The sequence below is a fragment of the Benincasa hispida genome, chromosome 2 (assembly GCF_009727055.1).
Source record: "Benincasa hispida cultivar B227 chromosome 2, ASM972705v1, whole genome shotgun sequence".
NCBI lineage: Eukaryota > Viridiplantae > Streptophyta > Magnoliopsida > Cucurbitales > Cucurbitaceae > Benincasa > Benincasa hispida.
Genome location: NC_052350.1, coordinates 29037967 through 29053601, shown reverse-complemented (window position 1 = coordinate 29053601; position 15635 = coordinate 29037967). Strand labels below are relative to the sequence as shown.

Genomic DNA, 15635 nt, shown 5'->3' with positions numbered 1-15635 from the left:
TAAGGTTGTAGGTGCAGTTTGTGGTCTTTGACTCTGACTCTGAATTTGTCCAAACGCATCATAGGATCCATGTATAAAAATTAATGACTTCTGTTGTAGGAGGTACTGACATGGATTCTCACGTGTGTTCTCATGTTAGATGGTTCTCAGCGTACAATAGAGTGCCTTTGGGAGGGAATCTCATTGTAAGCCTTTGGTGTACCTTAGGGTGTAACTTTGGGAGGGAAACTCACTGTAAGTATTTGATGTACCTTAGGGGGTAACTTTGCAGGCACGGGAGCATAGAATCTTGTCAACTGAAAGGTCCCTTTACCTATTGTAAAGTTCTGAACATTGGAAGCCTTGTATGGAGGAATTTTACACATGTGGGTAAATGAGGGTGACATTATTTTAATCAAGAGTAGGTTCTTTGAAGATGGATTATTAATAAGCTATGAAGCACAGACACAGATACGGCTACACGATACGGATACGATTGGATACGGCGATTAGCGAACTTCTAAAAAACTAAGATACAGATACGTCTAAGGATGCGTCATTTTTTTAATATATATATTTCTAAAAAAACGAGGATATTGATACGTTGGAATACATTTTTTTTTTTAAAAAAAATCTAGGATATAGATAAATTTAGCATACAAGTTAATAACAATAGCACAAAATAGAATACAAACACTGAAATACAATACAAAAAAGTAACATCTAAGATGTTGAAGTACAATAGTTAATAAAATGCAATAGAAAAGTGACGCATATTGCGAAAAAGAAAGAAGAAGAATATTAGAGAAAGAAGTATAAAGATAAACGAAGAACTTATTGTTGAAGATATTTAAATGATTTATATTTTGGTGGACTTTATGGGAACTCAAATGTGAAAATGGAGATTAGATGATTTTAGTTTAGGGTTTGGTCCGTTATTTATTTATTTTTCTTTTAGTTTCGGACTCGAGTATTGAGCTTTTAAAATAGGTTGCCTAATTTTAGATTGGGAAAGATTAGATGAGTTACTTGTTTTTTTCTTAAAAAAAAAAAGTACGCATAGAAATAGATACGTCAAATCGCGTGTCAGATACGTATCTGGAAAGTATCTAGAAGTATCGGTATTCGACATGTGTCTGACACTGATTCTTTACCTCGCATGAAGTATCTGTGCTTCATAGTTAATAAGCATTTTGGTTGTTGGGGCTAGCTGGCAAGTCCTAAAATTTCATCGTCTTATTAGTTCTTGGGGCCTTCTTTCCAGATTAGTGCTAACAGATTGTACGAGTTAAAAATTTGTCTTCAATTGATTCTGATTAAATGAAAAATTTGGGGCATTAGTTGCACCCCTTTTGTGAGGCCCAAAGCCCTAGGTCATGGGGTTTTTTCATTATTTTTAAAATAGTGATGATTAAGGTTTTTCCTTCTTAATTAACTAAAAAAAGAATTTACTAAGACTAAATGCAAAGTTCCTTGTGTTTAGAGGTTATTTATTTATTTATTTATTTTTCATATTCCTACTCTAACTATGCTTTCTCTTCTTTATATAGTACTTTTATATATTGTGTGCCTCACAAAAAAATGGCCGCCTTTCTTTTTCCACCCCGTGCTTAAGCCCGAGAAGGCTATTGCGCTTTATTGTGCCTCGAGCTTTAGAGAATTCCGATTTCAACTAGAGGCGGTGAAGGATTTATGTAATTATTTGTTAGATTGGGCCATTTTTTATATAAGTAGTGTTGGCTTATTTCTTTTGTTGGGCGACATTTTTGTATCCCTTTTGCATCTTTCATATTTCTCAATGAAAAATTTGTTTCTCATGAAAAACATACGGTGGACAAAATGCAAGGTGCCCATTCTTTACTATAGAAGTATATTCACGTGTTGTTTGATTTTTGATGGGCTTGATCAACCACCAGGTAGATTTTTGTACACATGATAGCGCTAGTGAGAGACATTGCAGATGAAAAAATACACTGCATCTGAATCAGAGATATATTTTGTTAATTGATGCAATGAGTGATATTGATTGAATCTTTCTAAATGTTTTGCTAACTATGCCATGTGTGCTATTGAATTAAGCGTTTTGGCAGTGGTTCTGTACCAACTCATCTTGTTGGAGCTTCACTTCTTAGAGGAGAGTGGAAGGGTGCTGTCAATATGATTCTTGATCCAAGAGAAGGGGATATCCTTTTATTATCTGTGTGCAAGGAGGGATTGTCACTCTACTTATCTACTTCCCTTCCAATGTTTCTCTCCTTGTTGGCTTAGTTTGATAGTCGATTGTTTTCTTAACTCAGTATTTAATTACAAACCAATGTAATTGCAAAGGCAAGAGAATACTACAAGGAAAGTGATGATATTGATGGAACGTTGAAGCAATTACCTCGATATTTAGTGGCTGAAAGGGCAATAGTAAGTTCATAAATATTAGTCAGTCATTAATTCCTACTCATGCTTGCTTTTCTGATACATTTATCTCGCAAATGAACTTTTTTATTTCCGGTTTTCACTGTAGTTTTATACTGTCTAGTACTGATCGCCTGCAACATACATACATACATGGATGTGTGTGTGTGTGTGATTTCACATTATAGCAGGTAACAGTTGTATTTTCCTTGTATGTAATCATGATATATTGTTCTTTTAAATTATGCAGCTACAGTGTTTGAAGAAATGTCCTGGGAACTATTTGCAGGCGCTCAAAGCTATACCTAGAACTTTGAGAATGATGTAAGTGTATATTTTGGAGGATACTAGTTTTCTTGCTGAGTGGACTATTCTTGGCTTTGTTGTTGATATCCTTTATGCTTGATATTTTTGATTCAGTGTTTGTGCGCCACCCTTTACAAGGTGTGAAAAAAAAAAAAGACCTTTTGATTAGCTTTTAAAAGAGCCTGTGGTGTGAAAGAAATGGAAGAATTTTGAAGATGTTTTCTCAACTTTTAATAGTTTTCTGGATTTGATATAGTTTCATTATTTGTTCAGGTGTAAATGTAAATATTCCTTTAGGGGATGTTTGAGAATAAGATTTTTGGGAATAAGAGATTATTGTGTCTTGGTTGTGCATGAGAATGTTATCAGGATTCGAAAGAAACAAATTATGTTTATAATTATCTTATGAAATTAATCATGGTAACCTTATATACATTTAATAAATTAAATTATTCAAATAAAAAATTAATTATGTTGAAATATGTTAAATTAGCCCTAAGGGCATTTTTGTCTTTTTACTATATTTGCTAAATTAGGGTTTCACATTATTCTATTTATATCTAGGGTTGGGTCTATTGTAAAGATACATAAAATAATAAGTTCTTTTCTATCGTGGTTTTTCTTCCCTGAATTAGGGTTTTCCACGTAAACTCCTTGTGTTATCCTCTTTCCCTATTTCAATAGTTAACAATAAAAGAATAATTTTAATTGGTTGGTTAATTATAAATACTATTAAAAATTGAATGCTTATACTAAAAACCTGATGCTCTCTCTACCCAATGTCTCAACCTTTTCTCCTCCCCACCCTGCCTTTTGTCACCGGAGATGCAATCATGTCTTTGCCTACTAGACCTCATGCTGTTTCACACCACCATGGCTAGACAAGGAGAGACCAGAGTGGTTACCATTGAAGAGAATACTTTCTCAATAGACATAGACCCAGCTTCTCATGGCACTAGAGTTCGTCTAAAAGAATCATCAAAAGACGAAGCTTTCTCCCTGTTGATTCATTGGCACTCACTGATGGATCTCTTCGACCTTCGATAACCTCCTATTGGCTCCTTTAGATCGTAACTTCTTCAAGGAAACTAGGGTCGACGGCCAAGTGATATGGATTAAAAAAACCTCCAAACAAAAAGGGCTTCGCTGTGGAACTTGCCAAGCTAGACTACAATGGGGGAAGTTCGTCTGTTGATTCCATTGGGTGTGCAGAGGAAGGCATGGAGAGATTTTTTATGCCTCACCAACTTTTATAACTCAGAATCCTTGGTCACCATAAATTTGAACTAACGAACCTCTTACAAGAACTTCTGTACAAGTGAAGGTGCTGACCGACCTATCAATACAGCAAAAAATGCTTGGAATACAGTGGGAAAGAGAACATTTAGTCCCTTATTAGATTTAATGCTATCAAGTTTGTTTCCTTTTAAAAAATGCTTCATTATAGCGTTTGTGGCGAAACTTTTTTGTACTTATAAGTTAGGTCTTATTGTGCTTGATTGGAGATCCTTGTTGGTCTACTATTTTTGTGGGCATTTGCTAGCCTTGTACTTTTTTTTTTCAATGAGCCTGAAGTTTGGTTTTTAGGAACATTTGTACTTATAGGCTTAGCCAGAAGATTATGAAAAGTTGTGCTCCAATTGTAAGAAATAAAATGCCTTTTTCCCCCCTGTTGGCAGATTTTCAAGTGCTGTCTAGTTTGATAATGAGGACATGAATCATTAGATTAGGATTTCTCTCTCTGTTTTAAAATTTTTTTTTTTAATACGAATAAATACTGAAACGCCTAAGATTTGGTAGATTGGACATTCTGAGGTATGGGTTATGGTAGAAAGGGCTTTGGTCCAAAAGGAAGATTGTTTATTTTCAGCTAGCTACCTTGTTTTCATTTCAGATTTAGCGGTATTCGTCAAGAGCCAATTTGTTCCGTTTATGAGTTGTATTTGATTATATTTGCTTTACATTTCTGGCTTTGTTCAGTTAAGGGCTTCATTTGGTTGTATTTTTTTTTTTTTGCTTATTCTGTTTTATTGTATTATGAGCATTAGGCTCTTTTCATTTCATCCATGAAAAACTGAAAAACCTTGTTTCCTTTAAGGGGAAAAAAAAGGAAGAAAGCTAGCTACCTTGTTTTCCTTTCCATTAATGGAAAATGCAAGTGCAAAACATTTGCTGCCTGGGAGGGCAAGGCAATTGCACTGTTACCTTTCATTTCACTTTGCTGGCATGTCTTGAGGAGACTTCAAGATTTGTGTGAAGATCTTGGCATCATTTAAGGTTTTCATATTGACATTGAACGTCCATTATTTAATTTCATTTCACTTTACTGGCATCCAAAGTCCATTATTTATCAGTTGAATGATGACATGACATCATGTTACATGTTGTATGTTGTTGCAAGACATCTTGATCTTTATGGAGATTGATGTTTGGTTGTCATTTAGATCATAGATGATTATGGGCAAAGGATGATGTGTTTGGAGAACATGTATAGTTTAACCGTTTAAGCATCCTCTACTTTTCAGGTATGTGCATAGTTACCAAAGCTATTTATGGAATCATGCAGCAAGTATGAGAGTGCAAAAATACGGTGTGCTTCCATAATTATCTACTTATGGTATATGATCTTCTCGATCAAGATCATTGTAAAAGGTATGTTAGGTAGTAACCATTTGTGCCATAATTTCTGTGGTTTCACCATGTAACAGGGATCGACAAAGTGGTTGTTGGAGACTTGGTATACTGTAAAGAAAACCATACTGAAACAGCTGCAGTTCAAAATTTTGAAGAATATGAAAATGAGGACTGTGGCGATGCTAATTCATATGATTCTTGTCATTTAGAGGAAATGTGCAAGCTAGATCCTCCAACAGAAAGAAATAAGCTAGTGAAGGTTGGTTCCTGGTCCTAACACTCAAAATATTATCCTAGAGATTTGTTTACTATTACTTATCATTTCCCGAGGGCGAGCCTGATATTTGAGGTTTAGGTACCAACTTGGTTCATTATAGGTGGGGTTATTTTATATTGATGGACACCAAACACTCTTGCAATTTATACAATAGTTAAAAAGAAGATTTTCTAGGATCTTTCAATGAATAGACATCTGTTTATTTATTTTTATATCAAACAAGAAAAGTATGTTAGGCTTCTGAGTAGGGCATAATTTACATTTGCAAAAGTTTAGAAACCAAAAGGCTGCAAACATCAACTTTAGAAACTAAATTTATAATTTAGTGAATTCTTTTTCCTATTGGTGGGACTGGGAGCATGGTAGACAAGTATCTATTATCTATACGACTACATACATATATATTAGAAATTGAGCTTTTATTGAGACAAATTAAAATAATTCAACTACCAAAAGGAGCCAAACTAAAGGAAGGGACTTCAATCAAGTAATATAGGACCTAAATAAGACGTGAAGGATATTTAAAAAATAACTTTATTAATGAAACCCAAAGCGGAACATGGAATCTTACCATAGGACAAGACATCTCTCAAAGACCTCTCAAGCCCTTTAAATATTATGTCATTCCTTTCTCCCAAAAGACTCCACAATATAATACAAATCTCGACTCTTCACAAAAACTTTCCTTCATCATAGAGGGGTGAGTGAGGAAGTAATTGCGTACAACCTTGAGATTTGACAAAGCAGTAGTACCTCTCAGAGAAGCAACTCCAAAACCGCTCTGGCAAAATCACATCTTGAAAGAATATGATCAGCATCCTTGGCCTTTCTCTTACAAAGAATATAACAAAACGACCCTACTGAGTTGATCTGTTACTCGCAATCCAATCTAATAAGGCATTAACTCTTCTGTGCATAACTTATTCTTCTCTGCTACAAAACCCTCACGAATATTGCCTTCCACCCCCTTCGATACAAATCTGCTAAGAATATCTACAGCAAGAAAAGAAAAGGAGACAGTAGGTCACCTTGTCTAAGTGCCTTGATTTGCTTTGCTAGGATTTGCTTGCTAGGTTTAAAAACACCTTGGGAATTTGAAATCGTTGTAGGAAGAATCTTTCTCAGCCTATTAGACAACACCTTGGCAAGATTATATTCACGCTGGTAACTAGACTTCTGAGTTTAAAGCCCCTAACCTTCCTAGCCATTTCCTTCCTAGGTATGAAATGCATTAAATTATTTAGACGTGAAAAAGTATAATATGAATGAATAATAAAATAATGATTTTTTTTTAATAAATTAGAGCTTTTGTAAGAGTTTTTTTTGGGAGAATGAGGGTTTCTGGGACATGTTTTCAATAACTTTATAAAATTTAAATAAACTAGCGTGCTTCACTTCTTTGAAATGAGGGCCTTTTTTAGAAGTGTTCCTAGTTATGCACTTCTGCATTTTAAAATGATATTATTTACCTGTACACAATGTGAAGGTTTGATCCTTAGTGAGGTTTGGTCCTTAGCTTTGGGCTTTGGTTTCATTTTTTGGTAAATATTCCCTAGGTAAAATCTTACTTAGTAAGAGCCCTTTATTTAGAAAGGGTGCTTTTGTGGGGTTTTTTTTTTTTTTTGGATGTCCTATTCTTTCATTTTTTTCTCAATGAAAGTTGATTTTATAAACAAAACACAATGTTAGAACATATTATTTAAAATGTTAGAACACAATGTTATAAAAAAAAACACGATATTTAAAATGATATTATTTACCTATACACAACATGAAGGTTTGGTCCTTAATGTGGTTTTATGTTTTGCTCTGTGCTTTGGTTTCAAAGTTTTTTTTTTTTATTATTATTTTTTTTTGTGGTAAATATTCCCTAGATAAAATCTTACTTAGTTGGAGCCCTTTATGTACATGGGGTGCTTTTGTGGGCTTATTTTTTTTGGATGTCCTATTCTTTCATTTTTTTCTCGATGAAAGTTGTTGATTCTATAACAAAAAATTAGCAAATTTAATTTAATTTACGGGTGATGCAGATGTTGGTTGTCTTAAAGGTTTTTTGAGACACTGTGGTCCGCCTTTGATGTGGGATGAGACAAACTTAAGTGGCTTACACTTCCATGGGAATGCATGCTTGCTTGATGCCTTTGTGTCTCATGTAATGACTAAAACGCACAAATGTCAGCTGTTGTCTATAGTACTCTTATACAACATGGGTTAGGGTAGTTTAGCCTATTTTCACTTTTGATACTATACGTCGAAAAGAAGCACTTAAAATAGAAATTAAGAAACAATGGAATATATTAGAGATATGATATGTTAAAAATGACATTTAGTCTTTTATTAAGTGGTTAATGGATGTAGTACCTTCTTGTTTCTGTATAATCATAATCACAATCATAATGTTTAATAATACATCATTTTACATTTTCATTTATTAATATTTTTCTATTTAAAATGAGGCTTATGACATTCTTATTCTAGAGAGAGATTGATGAGGCAGCCTTTAGCATTTTAAAACATTGTGTATATCCTAATGTTCTGTTTGTTCAAAGATATTTTATTGACGTGTGAACATATTAATGTTTTTATAAATTTTTTTTTTGGTAAAAGAAACATTTCATTGATAAATGAAAATAGGGAAAGACCCCAGAGAGAGATTACGTCAAGGAATCCCAATTGCTCACTAAAAAAGATAAGCTGAAATGACTAAAAGGGTGCTTAGTTTTGTACCCAAAAAAAAAAAAAACCAGTATATAAAACCAATTCCATAAAACGATTGAAAGAGGAAGAGGAGTCATTAAAAAGTCGACTATTCCTTTCTCCCCACAACCACCAGAAAAAGGCACACACAATAGCCAACCTGATGAAATATAGAAGAGGAAAAGAGAAAAACAACACACAGTTATGTGGAAACCCTAGTACAGGGAGAAAAACCACGGTATAGAATTTTTTCTTATTAGTTAATCTGATACACGGAGTACACAGGGACATAACATACAAATAGACAGTAGGAAACCCTAGGGGCCTACAAAATTAAATAAATGCCCCTAGGTTAATAACCCTATTTTCAACACTCCCCCTTATCAACAAGGCCCAACGTGCTTATACAGTAGTCAAAGCTTTGTCTTAGTAACCCCTTTGTAAGCACATCTGTAACTTGCTGATTTGAAGGAATATGAGGGATGCATATGTTTCCATTGTCCAGTCTCTCCTTAATAAAATGTTTGTCAATCTCTATGCGTGTAACCCTATTTTCAACACTCCCCCTCAAGTTGGGGCATAGATATCAACAAGGCCCAACTTGTTTATACAATAGTCAAAGCTCTGTCTTAGTAACCCCTTTGTAAGCACATCTGCAACTTGCTGATTTGAAGGAATATGAGGGATGCATATGTTTCCACTGTCCAGTCTCTCCTTAATAAAATGTCTGTCAATCTCTATGTGTTTAGTTTTGTCATGTTGAACCAGGTTATTTGCAATACTGATGGCAGCTTTGTTGTCACAAAACAATTTCATCGGAAGCTCATTATCTTGCTGGAGATCAGATAACACTTTCTTCAACCAGATTTCTTCACATATCCCCAGACTCATGGCCCTATACTTAGCCTCAGCACTACTTCTAACAATGACTCCTTGTTTCTTACTTCTCCAGGTGACTAGATTACCTCAGACAAACGTACAATACCCAGATGTGGACTTTTTGTCAACAAAAGAACCTGCCCAGTCAGAATTAGTGTAGGCTTCAATAGATCGTTTATCGGATTTTCTGAACATCAGTCTCTTGTCAGGGGTTCCTTTCAGGTATCGAAGGATACATTCAACCGCTATCATATGATTCTCACAGGGAGCTTGCATAAATTGATTGACAACACCTACTGCATAAGAAATATCTGGCCTTGTGTGGGACAAGTAGATCTACTTCCCGACTAACTGCTGATACCTCTCTTTATTAACAGGAACTCTATCATTTTTCTCACTGAGCTTTGCATTGTACTCTACAGGTGTGTCAACAGGTTTACACCCAGTCATGCTTGTTTCTTTTAGTAAGTCCAGAGTGTATTTTCGTTGAGAAACTGAGATACCTTCCTTTGATCGAGCCACTTCCATTCCAAGAAAGTATCTTAGCTTACCGAGGTCTTTAATTTCAAACTCTTTGACCATTTTTGTTTTGAGCCTCATAATCTCAGTATCATCATCCCCAGATAGAACAATATCATCAACGTAGACAATAAGAACAACTATCTTCCTTGATCTCGACCTTTTTGTGAATAGAGTGTGATCAGAATACTCCTGAACATACCCCTGTGCTTTCACAAAGGTTGTAAATCTGTTAAACCAGGCTCTTGGAGATTGTTTCAACCCATATAGTGGCTTTCTCAATCTGCACACCCTGTTTTTGAACTGACTCTCGAATCCAGGAGGAGGACTCATATAGACTTCCTCTTCAAGCTCCCCATTCAGAAACACATTTTTAATATCAAATTAAAAAAAATTAAAAGAAAAAAAAATGCTCTCCCCTCTCTCCTCCTTTTCTCCCTTCCCCCACGCCCCCCCTTCCGACCACCCCATCGGAGCTCACCATGCCCTCCTTAGCCTTCCTTCCCTCTGACCGCCTCTCCCTCCCCTATCCCTCTGCCCTTCTTCCGGCTCCTTCCCTTCCCCCGATCTCCTTTCTTGCGCTATTTTTGCCCTGTTTCCAGCCCTGGCTTTTAACCCTTTGCTGCTTCGAGTAAAGGGGAGCTTTTTCAGTGAAGACTTTTCGACTCCTTGAAAGGGGTGTTTTCCGGTCACGGAGATTAAAAGATGTAACATTTTGGGTCATTTCTTTTGTATGTGGCAAGAGGGTCTAGGATTCATAGTGGAAGATTTGAGAAAAGGACAATCTTTGTTCCTCTCTTTAGCAGCAACCAATTGGCTTAAAGAGAGCTTTAGAAGACTTTTGTTTGCCTCAACGGTCGAGTTCTTTTTGTTAAAGGAAAGAGTAGATGAGAGTTTCATACGCCTAGCCAAATTCAGAATTAAAGACAAATGGTTTGTAGAATGTGCAGTGTGGCCTTCCACAGGGGGAAGAAAGAACATTCACGTTCCTTATGGGGTTGGATGTTCAGGCTGGCAAGATTTCAAGGAAATGATTGAAGCCAACATTCATATCTTCAAAGATCCTTCAGTTCAGCAAGCCCCTCAAGTGACTTCTCAGAAGTGGTGAAAGGTAGGTTCTCTCAACCATATCCAAAGCCTTCAAAGTTTAAGTCAGTTGCAGTTCAAAAATCCTTTATTCAAAGTCAATTAAAACATGGAAGGGGTTCTTATTGGATTAAAAAAGATCATGAAGTTCTCAAAGAAGATTTTAGTAGTTTATGGCTCATTTCAAGGCTTTTAGTCTTTAATGATTGGAAGGAAATTTCGAAGGTATTGAGTGAGGCCTTTAAAACCAGTGTCACTATCAATCCTCTGTTTGCAGATAAAGCTTTAATCAAAGTCAGCAATGGTGTTTTGGACACTTTGATATCAAATCCGGGCAAATGGTAGTTGTTTGGTCCTTTTCATTTGTTGTTCGAAAAATGGAATCCCAAAACGCATGGAAGAGCCTCTGTGATAAAAGGTTTTGGAGGTTGGATTTCAATCAAGAACCTTCTACTAGATTATTGGGGAAGAAAGACCTTTGAAGCCATAGGTGCTTACTTTGGGGGTTTGGAATCAATTGCCTCAGAAACTCTTAACCTAACTAATTGTTTGGAAGCCAAAATTCAAGTTAGAAGAAACCTATGTGGATTTATGCCAACCACAATTGAAATAAAGGATGCAATTCGTGGGAACTTTTATCTAAATTTTGGAGATATCGATTGTTTAGAAGTTCCATCCAAGGCAGTGGGGAATTTATTATTCAAGGATTTCTCTAATCCTATTGACCTTGTTAGGTTAAATGATGTTATTAAAGATGAAGGAGTAAATTTTAAATTGGATATTTCAGAATGGAATTTCCTTGTCTCTTCACATTCCAAACCTACTTTCTCAAGAAACCCGAATCCGGTCCAAGACCCCAGCAAATAGCCGCAAGTGACACAGAGGAAGTCAAAAAGACTCATTCTCCTCTTTCAAGGAGTTTATTTACAGAGAATCCAACCACCCCTGCCTCCTTTTCTGCCGAGGAAGTCGTTCAGCCCCCTGCAAGTGAAGAGTTTTGTGTGAAAGAAGTCGTAGACTCACTGCATTTTAATGATAAAGTCGAAAAGGTGCCTCGGGCCTTTAAGAAGAGAGAGAAGGGAGATTTTAATGGGGTATCCGGCCCCTTGACTGTGGAATCTGAACTGTCACTTATTCAAAAAAATGAAAAGTCACTGGGAATTAATGATAATTTTATTTCAAAGCAATCGATATTGCTTTTCTCAAACAACAAATTTGCCCTTTTGTCTTCCAAGGCTGCTGCTCTGCTCACCCGTTCCAGTTCGGGTAAGCCTCCCTCCCTTGTTTTCACTAAAAATCCGGCTCCCCTGCCTCAGCTGGCCTCCGAGCTTGCCCCAAAAATCTCAGCCCCCTCCTCGGCACTTCTCCTCCCCCCTGCAGTAAACAAGTGTCAAGGACAAGCAAATCAGGGGTTAAACGTCAGCACAAAACCAAGCATCCCCCCTACCTTTTTAAATCATTCCCTAATCATTTTATCAGAAGAAAGTTAGCAAAGGACTCAACCAAGAAATCAAGCTTCAAAGCCAAGTCAGTGGCAGTTTACAATCCGGATTTATTAGAAAACCAGTGCACTTCAATTCAAGGACAGCCTCAGTGCTCCAGGTCAGGCTCCCCTTCTCCTCTCCCTACTCTCTTTGAACACTTTGTTTTTTCTTTACCTAATTCAGAGCATACCTTTTTAAGAGGTTCTACAACCCATCCGGGGGAGTTCCCCGCAGACAAAGGGGAGGTCCTCATTGATTCTCCCTTCAGCGTGAGTAGTGAAGAAGAGGTTTGGGCAAAATCAGATGGCTTTTCAGAAGAAAAAAGTAAAGAAGACCCTATAGTACCAGACTTGAATCCCTTATTTCAGATAGTGGATGACAATTTTTCAGAGGCAGTTGGATTAGTTTTTCCAGCCATTCCTTGTGATCTCCCAGCTCATCTAACCTCAATTGTCATGGATTGTCATCTCATTCTTGATTAATGGTTAATAGTCGAGGCTACAACCCTTCCTTTAAGCCTGAATCATGAGAATTGTGTCGTGGAATACTAGAGGCCTGAAAAATGTTAATGAAAGGTTAGCTCTCAAGCGTTTTCTAAAGAAAATTAATCCAACAGTAGTTCTAATTCAAGAATCAAAGAAAGATAGCTTTGAATTGAGTTTCATCAAAACCTTGTGGAGTTCTAAAGATATAGGATGGGAATTCGTGGAATCTTATAGTTATTTAGGTGGATTATTGACTCTATGGGATAAGAATTTGATCTCGGTTGTTGAAACTTTGAAGGGGGTATTCGTTATCAGTAAAATGCATCACTGCTTGCAATAAGACTTGCTGGATCACTAATGTCTATGGACTAAATGATTACAAAGAGAGAAAATTCATGTGGCCAGAACTTCTATCTCTTTCATATTATTGTGTAGAAGCATGGTGTATCTGGGGAGATTTTAATATCACAAGATGGGCTCATAAAAGATATCCGTTGGGCAGAAGCACTAAATGAATGAGGAAGTTTAACAACTTCATAGATCAAGCCAATCTTTTGGAGATACGGTTGGGAAATGGCAGCTTCACTTGGTCTAGGGAAGGTGTTTCAGCTTCAAGATCTCTTTTAGATCGATTTCTCATCTCCAAAACGTGGGATGAGTTGTTTGAGAACTCTAAAGCCAATAGACAAGTCAGATCCTTCTCAGGTCATTTTCCAATTTTGCTAGAAGCTGGGTCGTTCAGTTGGGGTCCTTCCCCTTTTAGATTTTGTAACAGCTGGTTGTTTAATAAGGAGTGTGTCAAAATCATCGAATCAGTTTTGTCAAATAGCAACATTCAAGGGTGGGCTGGTTTTGCCCTTAATCAGAAACTGAAATGTGTAAAGGCAGCAGTAAAGGAATGGCACTCTAAATTTTAGGAAGATCAAAGAAGCAAAGCAGTGGGGTTGTTAAAAGAAATTGAAAAATGGTATGCTCTTGCTGATTGCTCTACTCTTGCTAGTAGTGAATTGACACTTAGATCCACTTTGAAGTCAGATTTAATGTCTCTTTACAGATTGGAGGAAATTAATCTAATTCAGAAAAGTAAGTTGAATTGGTTAAAGTTGGGAGATGAAAACACAAGTTTTTTCCATAAGTACTTAGCTGCAAAGAAGAGAAGAAATTTCATTGCTGAATTAGTAGATGATCAAGGGGTGCCAACAACTTCTTTTCAAGAGATTGAACATCTATTCCTGAATTTTTACAGCAACATCTTCCTGAAGTCCTTGGGTTTAAGGCATCTTCCCTTGAACCTTGATTGGTCTTGTATCAACTCAACTCAGAAAAGCTTACAAGCCAAGTTTTCACCTGAAGAAATCAAGGTTGCTGTAAGGAAACTTGGAAAATGTAAAGCACCTGGACCTGATGGTTTCACAGTGGAGTTTCTGTTGAAATTTTGGCACTTGATCAAGGATAATCTGCATTCCACCTTTGAAGATTTTTATAAGAATGGTAAGCTAAATGCGTGCATAAAGGAAAACTTCATTTGTCTTATTCAAAAGAAGAAAATAGCAGTCAAAGTAAGTGATTTTAGGCCAATTAGCTTAACATCAATGATATATAAGGTTGTTGCAAAGGTGTTGGCTGAAAGATTAAAATTGGTAATGCCTAGCATTATAGCTTCTTCCCAAAGTGCCTTTATTGAAGGAAGGCAAATTTTAGACCCCATCCTCATTGCTAACGAAGCTGTAGAAGAGTATAGAGTGAAAAAGAAGAAAGGGTGGATTCTCAAACTTGATTTGGAAAAGGCCTTTGACCGTGTGGATTGGGATTTCCTAGAAAAGGTGTTGAGAAGCAAAAACTTTGGCCATAATTGGATAGATTGGATTCTGGGCTATGTTAAAAATCCAATGTTTTCAGTGTTCATCAATGGAAAACCAAGTGGAAGAGTGGCTGCCACAAGAGGCATTAGGCAAGGTGATCCCCTCTCACCTTTCCTTTTCCTTCTAGTAAGTGAAGTTTTAAGTGCTTTAAGGAAATGCACTCGTTCATGTACTAAATATCCTATGCATAGTTACGTGACGTATAGCAATATGGCACCCGAGTTCAAAGCTTTCACTACCAATCTGGACATTGTGATGGTTCCAAATAACATAAGTGTTGCGATGGAAAAACCAGAATGGCGGTTTGCTGTTATGGAAGAAATGAGAGCTCTCGAGAAGAATGGAACTTGGGAACAGGTGGTTCTACCCGAAGGGCACAAGACGGTTGGATGCAAATGGGTGTTTACTATAAAATACAAGTCTGATGGGACGATCGGTACAAGGCTTGGCTTGTTGCGAGAGGCTTTACTCAGACCTATGGAGTGGACTACTCTGAAGCCTTTTCTCCCGTGGCCAAACTAAACACTATCCGAGTGCTCTTGTCGGTTGCCGTAAATAAGGATCGACCCTTACACCAATTTGATGTTAAAAATACGTTTCTGAATGGGGAGCTTGAAGAGGAAGTCTATATGAGCCCTCCTGGATTCGAGAGTCAATTCAAAAACAGGGTGTGCAGACTGAGAAAGTCGCTTGAAACAATCTCCAAGGGCCTGGTTTGACAGATTTACAATCTTTGTGAAAGCACAGGGGTATGTTTTGGGACATTTTGGTCACACTCTATTTACAAAAAGGTCGAGATTAGGGAAGATAGTTGTTCTTATTGTCTACATTGATGATCTTGTTCTATCTGGGGATGATGATGCTGAGATTATGAGGCTCAAAACAAAGATGGCCGAAGAGTTTGAAATTAAAGACCTTAGTAAGCTAAGATACTTTTTTGGAATGGAAGTGGCTCGATCAAAGGAAGGTATCTCAGTTTTTCAACGAAAATACACTCTGGACTTACTAAAAGAAACAGACA

The 15635-nt window shown here is 36.7% G+C and overlaps 1 protein-coding gene across 4 annotated transcripts in view; it reads left to right on the top strand.

Annotated features, from left to right (window-relative positions):
• The window catches only part of LOC120070734 (multisubstrate pseudouridine synthase 7), a 42488-nt gene that overhangs the window by 17523 nt on the left and 9330 nt on the right, over positions 1 to 15635 (top strand). For all 4 annotated transcript variants that reach the window (XM_039022605.1, XM_039022603.1, XM_039022602.1 and 1 more), the window contains exons 10-14: positions 2059 to 2161; positions 2288 to 2391; positions 2636 to 2709; positions 5217 to 5281; positions 5400 to 5584. In XM_039022605.1, the coding sequence (XP_038878533.1) occupies positions 2059 to 2161; positions 2288 to 2391; positions 2636 to 2709; positions 5217 to 5281; positions 5400 to 5584 (531 nt within the window). The remainder of the gene's footprint in view (positions 1 to 2058; positions 2162 to 2287; positions 2392 to 2635; positions 2710 to 5216; positions 5282 to 5399; positions 5585 to 15635) is intronic.